Source organism: Caloenas nicobarica, chromosome 5 (assembly GCF_036013445.1).
Source record: "Caloenas nicobarica isolate bCalNic1 chromosome 5, bCalNic1.hap1, whole genome shotgun sequence".
Classification (NCBI taxonomy): Eukaryota; Metazoa; Chordata; class Aves; order Columbiformes; family Columbidae; genus Caloenas; species Caloenas nicobarica.
Genome location: NC_088249.1, coordinates 23,247,791 through 23,256,904, shown reverse-complemented (window position 1 = coordinate 23,256,904; position 9,114 = coordinate 23,247,791). Strand labels below are relative to the sequence as shown.

Sequence of the window (9,114 nt, the reverse complement as noted above, 5' to 3'; positions counted from 1 at the left end):
GGCCGCCCCCCAGCTGGGCCAGCCCGGTGCCAGGCAGAAACAGGGCTCTGTGCTCCCGAGTCAAAGCTCCGGCTGTTCCCGAGCTGCGGGAGGAAGTTTCCATCACTCAAAATAAGTCTTTATTCTTTGATCTGCTCTCTCCTGCGCCAGCAGCATCTTTTCTAGCCCCCAAAGCCCGTTGGAAATATGGTGTAGCTGCTTACTTGGGGTCTAGAGAGCAGCTTTTCCAGGATCTCCACAGGCATTCATCAGCCTGTGAAGGAAATAATTAGGGAAATGATTATGAAGGAATTATTAGGGAAAAAACACTGAAAGGAGGTTTTGCAGCCCACCGAGGAAAAGTGCCAGTGCTGGCACAGACCCCAGAAAGTGACACCTAGCAGTGAAAAAGAAACTCCAGCATTGCTACAGTAGCCTTAGCACAACCCTGCAAATCACCTGGGCCCATTTGTGCACCCAGTTGCAAACAGGACCCAAAACTCTTTTTCAAATTCCAACATCTGGTTTTTGCAAACTTAGGGCTGAGATGAATGGAAGAAAATGTTTAAAACAAGCCCCAGACTGCAAGACAGATGTGAGGTCAAGCATCCCATGTGAGGTGGATTGAGAAGCCCTTTCAAACATCTCATTAGCCACATGACAGCTGATTGCAGCCTGACACTCACCCCACTGGTAGGAATCCCCTCGAACAGCACCCAAGGGCAGCAGCCTGACGGCCAAGCAGAGCCAGCTTTACATGACCAGCACAGAGCTACTGAGAGTGCCACCAACGTGCTGCCCACCAGGACCAGCAGCAACCTCCACAGATCAGTCTCTCCACAACAGACACAGCTTCTCTGGCCTGTGCATCAGGGTTGTTGCCGTACAATAGACCCGAGACTGGAAAGAAGCAGCCGAGCATCCAACCCACACGCAAGGTTTCCTGGGTCTGGAGTCCAAGGCCAGTGGAGGACACTGACCTATCTGAGCTCTCAAACAGGCTGTGGTTTTACCCAGCCATTCCAGTATCAAACTCGGTGGTGGTGGTTCTTTTTTTTTTGGAGGAGGGGAGTGGTGGAAGGATTGGGAAGGAAGAGGGCTTGGTCCCACTAACAGGGCAAAAGCCTCATTGGCATTAAGAAAAAAAAAAAAAAAATAAAAAATCACAATATAGTGGGTTTTTTTTTAAAGTCTTTATTATGCAGAACATAGAATATATTTGAATGAATTTTTTTCCCAAGCAGTTTTTTCTCCAGTGTTTGGTTTTGGTTTTTTTTAAACATGCATTGTTACCTTTTTAAAGCCAATGTACCATCCCATTTATCTTTTCCCTGCCCACAAAGCATCCAACTTCATGTTAATCCCGAGTGTAAAAAAAATTAGACATCTGGCATAAAATATTTTGTGGGGAGCTCATTTAAAAATCTTATCTAAAATGTCTTATCTACAAAAAATCCAATATATATGTACATTATAGCAACACAGAGGCATAAGAATACAGTGCAATTTAAGACGAAGTGCTGTGACTTGGTAACTCTGCCCAGGGCTTGTGGAAATGTGGGCCACCATTGGCTTTGGGGCTTCTACCCTAAAGCCTCAGGCTCCAAGGTTCCTCTGATCTCTCTCATACTGGTCTGAAGTTAATAATGTTGGAAGGCTGGAGATGCACTTAGCATAATATACCGTTAGGGGGTAGCAGAAATACTGCCTGAACAGGATGAGACTTGGCCAAAAAAAAAAGAAAGAATAGTTTGGTGCATGTTTCACTTTGCCATGGGTATTTCTGGAATGCCACCAAACCTTGGCATATTCAAGTGAGACCTGTGCACCTACTGTTGAGGAAATTAATTTGCTAGCTGCCACTGCTTCTGAAGTCCCTGACTCTCTCAGTAATTCTCCCACTTTCAGCAGCCCAGGAACCAGTTATCAATGGTTTGCCATAGGAACATCGGTGCAGAGAACTGCATTATAGGAAGACCAGTGCAGAGAACTGCACTATTTTTGGCCTTCAAGACAGACACTTCTTCTGCTCCTTAAACAGCTGCTAGCCAGGGTCAAACACAAATGGTGCTGAACCTCTCCCTCCTGAGATAACGGCAGTACATACTGTTTAACTAAGAGCAGAGAGTATTCTTCCTTGGGTTAAAGTCTACTGCATTCTTCAAGGTCAGTTTTAATTTCAACTCCTCATGTCAAGCGTCACAGTTTAAGGCCTTCAATACACACCACAGTTGTCATCTCCTTCACTCAGCCCCTTTTGGGGGTGTAAACACAACACCTTCACTGTCTGCATCAAACGCTTCTCTTGTTAGTGAAATATAAAGCACAATACTTCACACAAACACATCATGTCTGTGCTCTAGTTTCATGTCCAAATGCTTGAATAGGTGAGCAAGAGTGAGGCTGGGCATGTTTACAGGAATGCAAGCCATCACAATGGCATCTGAATTAGTTTTTTTTTTTTTTCCTTGTAAAACCACATTCAAGTTACATAGGTCAATGGACTGGGCTTTTCCCAAACAGTGGTCCAATGCTGCTTGGGTGACAGGTCCAGCGTGGAAGCCAGAGATGCACCTGCTGAGGGGTCACACCAGGCGTTCCCAGACAGCTCAGTGCTCACTCATGTCAGAACAGACCACAGGCATCTCACATCTCCACACAGAAGGTGCCACTCACACAGACCCCAGCATGCTTGGCTCTTTCATAGGCTGAGTATAAACTGTAAAAATACACATATAAACCATAATATATAAACTGTATACATTTCAACTGAGTATTGTACATTGGGATAAATCTCCACAAGTTTTCTTCCCTGCAATGCAGCAAAGGAGCTCATGCGTAGTGCTCCAGATCCAATGCTGCAAGGTATTCCCTTAAATGAAATGGAGAGGGCAGACTCATGGCTTTCCTGCAACCTTCCTATGATCTGCCTTAATAGATAACATGGCTTCTGGATGAGCAAACAGCTGTAAGCCAAATACTTTTCAGAGGTAATTAAAATTTACACAGGAGGAGAGGAAGTATTTGTTTACTTGAAATGGAAAAGTTTTAGAGAAATGTCTCTTTGGGCATTGAAAGTTGCATTCTTGTCTTATGGACACTCGTTCAAGTACATGTTAAAGATCCCTGCACAGCTGAGAGTAAGTGATGATCGACTGCCTCTTTTCTCCAGCTCTGCTGTATCGGTCCTTCACCCACACAGCACAGGGCTGGGTCACTGATGTCACGGGCACACTTCCCTTTCCATCTCTGTGTGAAGATGCAGCTCTGACAGTGGGTACCCCTTCTGCACTCTCAAAGGAAACAGCAAGAGGAGGATGGATGATGCAGCTCCTTCACTGAATGACTTCATCACGATAAGATGTTCGGTCAGTTCACTCCTGAGTCTTTCCCTAAAGCAGAAGTGTGCTACACCAGTAACCCAAGAACCAGAACAGCTCTTTAAGGATTCTACTTAGAATGGAAAAAAAAAAATAGAAACTAAACAAAGAGTTAAATATACCATATAAACAGATACGATACAAAAGTTCATGTCTTGAGTAAAAAAAAAAAAAAAAAGCCCTGAATATTTTGATACAAAACCCCTTGGTTTCCACTCTGCCAAAGAACTGAAGAAAAATTATGAATCAGGCTCCTTAAGACAAAGGTCTACTTGGGAAGGCCAGTTTCTAACAAGAAGCAGATCTCTCACTCTTTGCTGATGCTCAGTAATAGGAGCTTCTCAATTTTCTTATAAGAATATGGCCAACAGCCTTGAGAACTGTAATGGTTCTGATCTCTTCACTCCACTCAGCAGAGGCAAAATCTTGCATGTTAAGTTCTTCAGAGAGGTACTGGGAAGGTAACTATTGTATATTTATGAGTAAGTTTAGCCAATGTACAGTACAGGGCAAAATCCTTTGTTCAAAAGCAGCCTTCATTTTCTTTTGAAATTTGCATCTCTTAAGAAATACCAGGAGTCACTTCCAATTAGAATGTCTCAGAAAAGTTGGCAGGGACTGAAGTCTATTTCTTAAGCAGCTTTTCTTCCTTTGCGATCTCTCAAGATTGGTTCTTTCATTCACTTCTACTGCCATGACAAAAAGGAGACAGATTTCTGGTCAATACATAAATATTAAAGCAGCAATCCATCCTACACATTCTGCGACAGCATGCATGCTGTAGGTTTGCCTAGAATAAACCAGTCGTCTGCTCCTTCGGTTGTGGGAACAGAGTTTTTTAGTAGATGTGAAAAGATCTTCCTGGCTTTCAGGCTCAGAGAATTACTGACTTGAAAGTGCAAAATCTTGGAATTGTAACTTCTTACTTTCCCAGAAGCAGTTTCAAGAGGTACCAGACTCTGGCAAAACAGGTTCCCCTGAATAAAAACCTCCTGAGAGGGGAGGGGATGTTGCTTCCCAGAAAAGATATGGCAGGACTGAAATGTAACCAAGCAGTCTGCAAATGCTACTAACTGCCTGAATGATTTCTGAAATGTCTTTGCAACCCAGAATTGAGTCATATGCAGACAGCATGACATAGCAGAAAGATACTAAATGGCAGAAGTTTAGTAGGAATACAATTTCCTCAAACAAGTGCAACGGGAATCCCAATGGGGACCAGTAATTTTAAAACACTATTTCAGAAGTGTTATACAGGAGTTACCTGAATTACTGAGATTTATCCAGATGTTTTTCTCCCTTCTAAAGACAAGCTGCCCTAAAACTGAATCCCGGAGACAAGATTAAGACTCAAGACTTATAGAATCTACTATAACCCACTTCTGGTTTAATACATCACTCTCTTCAAACTGACTTGACTACCCAGCAGACACAAGCATGCTGTATGCCTGGGAATACTCGGAACAGCTCCCCAGTGACCCATGCCTGTGCCTCCAGGTTGGTTGCTTTTGTTCACTTTTAAACTATTCCACAATAAAGTTACCAGTACTTGGGCTGGAGTCAAGGCTTCCTGCACTAACTTCCTCTTGTTCCCTACTACAATCTCAAAAGGAAAAAAGCGATAATTATTTGAGGTAAACCTTCTTGAAGTCAGAAAGCAGGTAATCTGCTGGAATGTTAGAGCTAGTCCTGGGCAGAACACGGGTGAGAAAGGTCAAACTGATAAAGTAAGTTCACATAATTGCAGTTTACTCACTCTGTGGCTGAACAAATGAGACTATTCCATAGCTATTAAAGTTGCAGATACAGGTTAGACTTCTCGGTCTGTGCACACACTTTGCTCCAGAAGGTGAGCAAATCAACACTAGTGGACTAACACAGGAACAGTTATCTGGTCCTATTTTGAAACAGTCAATTCTAGTGCTTCTCATCTAATTAAATTTCTGAAATGCCATCGTAAGAACCGAATCGGTGTTTTGAAGTTCCCTTGCACTAAAATGGAACAAGATCTATAAATGCATGAAGATATATATTCTATAAAATAGAAGCCAATTCTGCTTTAATTCACCAGATGTATTTTCAGAACTGCTTGGTTCTAATGACCTAAGAGCTACTTCCCTGATAGTTACAGAATGAACATAAAATAAACAACATTACTATTTCTTTTTTTGCAGCACCAGGCAGATAGCTCTGAGCTGTGCTCTGCTTTAGCATTATGATGAAGAATCTGTTTAAAAAACTACAGCCACCTGCAAAAAGCATCATGCTAACCCAAACTGAACAGCTGGCTCAAACGCAATTGATACAATGTTAAAGTTTTGCTATCTTTGCAGAAAACCTACACGTCCAAGGTAAACATACAGAAACAAGACATACTGCAACTGAATCCTGTTATAAAACTTCTGGTGCCTCTTCAATGATCTGTTCCATTCACTGAAAGAATCCAAGATGCAATGACTTAAGTAGCAGACCACCTCTAAGGTGCGCTAGAGCAATGGTGTCTATTTCAAACTTTGATCACAGTATGACAGTGCAGAACTTGCAAATAAAAACTCCAAACAGCAACTGGCTCAGTGAACATTAATTTGATCTCACAGTAACAAAAAAGAATAAAGGCCTTAAACCAAATGCAATGAGGACATTCTCTCTTCAGGGGAGGCTTACACAGATGCGCCTGCTCCCTGAGAGACTGCTGGCTCGCTGAAACATCAGGTTTGATGGAAGATCCAAGCTGTCTACACTCTTTGCATAAAAGCCTTGTTCAACAAGGCCAATGAAGAACATCTTGTATACGAAAAGAAAGAGTGAATTAGCGTGGCAAAGGGTAGCAATCATCCTTCTACAGATCTACATTAAATAAGTGGTTCTCCTAACAGTCATCCATTGTATAGGCCTGCTTACTGAGGGATTCTGGTCTAAACAAGATGCAGAAGGCTTGCTATGGTTTACTCAATCCCAAGTGAACTCTTCTAGAACTTAGCAGTGACTTGTTTGTGGTTTTATGATAGTCCTAAAGCAAAAGAGAAATTAACTTGAAGAGAAAGCAACTCATGCTAAAACTACCTTTTTTTTTTTAACAGAAGTATGTCAGAAGGAAGATAAACACAGCCTGTTTGACAAAGCAAACAAAAACCCTAGAACAACAAAAACCCTCTCCAACGCTTACCCTATATCAAGAGGATAACGAGTGTCAAAACCAGGAGACAACCTGGTTGGTATCCATACTGGGAAGGAAAAGAGACTAGAGTCCCAGAAGTCCTTCTGCCTGTGGCTTACAAAACTAACTAATGTTTGGGAACAATGGTCCTGTCAGTGACAAGTCAACAACACATTTATTTTAAAAAGGCTAAATTCAAGTTTTAAACACAAGTAACTGCAAAAGAAAAAAAGCTTTGGTTGATTATCCATCTTGTTAAATATGTCAAAGTTAGCGATCAACAGTTTCTCTGGGAAGTCTCCAAAAACAGGTCAGCTCACCCCTTACTGGGAAGGTCAGACACCTTAGCAGTGACTCTGGAAATGCTGCCATGCCAGCGTCACACATGCTCACGACATCTCAGCCAGCATTTGGGAGGCTAATGGTGCATACAAAGTCTGAGCTGATCAGCCACAGCCAGCTTGGGTTGCTGTGAACTCATTGGGACAAATAAATTAAAAAAGCAACAAGAAAAAAAATAAAGCCAAGCACCTCTAGGGCCAGACCCTGAAGACACAGGAATCAAAGCTTTGTTTTTCTCCTCTCCCTATTTACAAAATGCCATTTAGAGCTGATGTGGCCACTTCAGTATTGTGAGGAAATGTCTTTTATGCTAAGCAGTCAGAAGTGTGTTGCTCATGGACACTGTGGGCTGTGTGCCACGGAGTGTCCCACAGGGTGTGCTCCCCCCCACCAAGGCACATGAAGGGAGTTCAGTCTTCTGTTTCTTCATATGTAGTCTCGTCAAACGGCCGGTCCAAGAGCGGTACCAAACGGTGACGGGAATATTTCAGTTGCAAAAGGTCCCCAACTTCGTCGATTTCTTTTAAAGCCTGAGAAAGAGATCATGGTAGATCAGCAGAAGAAACATGCAAGAGTTACCAGCACATCTGCCTTTTTGCGTTCCCACAGACTACTCTGACAGCCATTTTACTTCAGTGAGGTTTTACTGTGCTAGCAGTCTGTAGCTTCAGAGGTACATAGGATTTGGTTTTGATTTTAGCATTTGGAAGTCTCAAGACCAAGTGAGCAGCACCAGTCACTTAACAGAGCGACTCTTGCACTCACCTGACTGACTCTGCTTCCACAGCAGGACAGTAACATCCAGCAACACTAGCTCAGATTTCGCTGTCATTCCCAAAAAAGCTATGACAATTCACAGACAGAAAAACTGAAAACAATGTTCCTCCCTTCCTGGGGGTAATAAAGCTGAAGCAGAAAAAGTGTACTTGGAGGTTTGACTCCTCTTTATGTATCCTTCACTATGAAAACAATACATGTTAGCGCACCATCTCTGATCTGTATTTTTTAAATTGCAAGATAGCAAAAGGTAAACTGCAATATTGTGCTAACAAGTTCTATTGATGTATTTGCTATATCTACATTTGGTTAATTTGGGTTGTCCAGATAGAGACGCAAGCTCTGTATCATAAACAACATTGCATGGCAGATTTTTACCAGTCAATCTAAGGAATGAAAAAAAGTTATTCTGGGAAGGATCCCAAGCATTTTCTCCCTAGAAAGCAAGCTGCCACAAGGGCAACACTCAGGCAACTGATGGCCTAGAACACTGCTAGTGAGCTAGCGAAACCTTTCACCATTTTGACCCGAATGCAAATGTTAAGTTTACCAGAGATCAAACATCTGCTAGCGTAAGAAATGAGGAAAGTCCCGGCTCAGTTAATCATAGTTTCTTTATGTTGCAATCTCTTTGATAAGACACTGGTTCACAACAGGATTTTTTTAAAAAGCCAAACCCTAAACTTCAGTTCCTTTTTTCTACAGAACACTCCTGAAATAAGGTACAAAAGTCAGTTGCTGCAGACAAATCTGCAACAGTACATGATGCTAATTATCTAGGCAAGTAACAGAGTTCAGAAGACGACTTCCAAGTCAAATGTGATTTTTGAACTCAAAGGTTGGCATTCTGCACACCCTTGAATTGTAAATTTATTCACATAGATACATTCGCCATTCCTTCAAAATGCCACTAATTCAACATTAATGCTCCAATTTTAACATGTTCTGGGTCAAATGCCTGTCTCTTGAGACAAGATGCAGGTTAATATCCTTACACGCTTTTCCTTCCTGGATAGATAGTTTGAGTTCTTGTTTCTTTAAACAATGGCCCCTCATGGTTGTTATATCTGGCAGCAAGAAATTCTCTCTAAAAGTTGGGAGAATGACAAAACCAGAAGTTGGACTTTGGTAAAAACAAAACAAAAGCATGGGCACAGTTTGCCAGAGCTTTAAGTAAAGACCCCATATGGAAACAATTTAAGGTTGAATTTCTGTTGAAAGAGTCTGTTAACTGTTATTCTTGAATGCAGATTTAGGATTTTATTAATTTAAAACAAAAAGGACCATGTGACCAGCAAAGACTACAAAGGAAGTGGCATTGGTGAACTCTGACTTCAGGAGAGTGTAATATATTTTTCATCACTGAAAAGAAAGGACCAGCCCACAGGGATGCAGGTTATGAAGGACTTCACTCTGATCCTGAGCCAAATATTTTCAGGCAAGGAAGTTTTATTTATATAAAACAGTTAAAATTGTAAC

General features: G+C 41.8%; 1 protein-coding gene across 1 annotated transcript in view; it reads right to left on the bottom strand.

The window, feature by feature from the left end:
• Nucleotides 1-1,219: 1,219 nt before the first annotated feature.
• The window catches only part of SPTLC2 (serine palmitoyltransferase long chain base subunit 2), an 82,251-nt gene continuing 74,356 nt past the window's right edge, over nucleotides 1,220-9,114 (bottom strand). Inside the window, exon 12 of the mRNA XM_065636498.1 lies at nucleotides 1,220-7,388. Within this exon, the coding sequence (XP_065492570.1) occupies nucleotides 7,269-7,388 (120 nt within the window). The 3' untranslated portion in view covers nucleotides 1,220-7,268. The remainder of the gene's footprint in view (nucleotides 7,389-9,114) is intronic.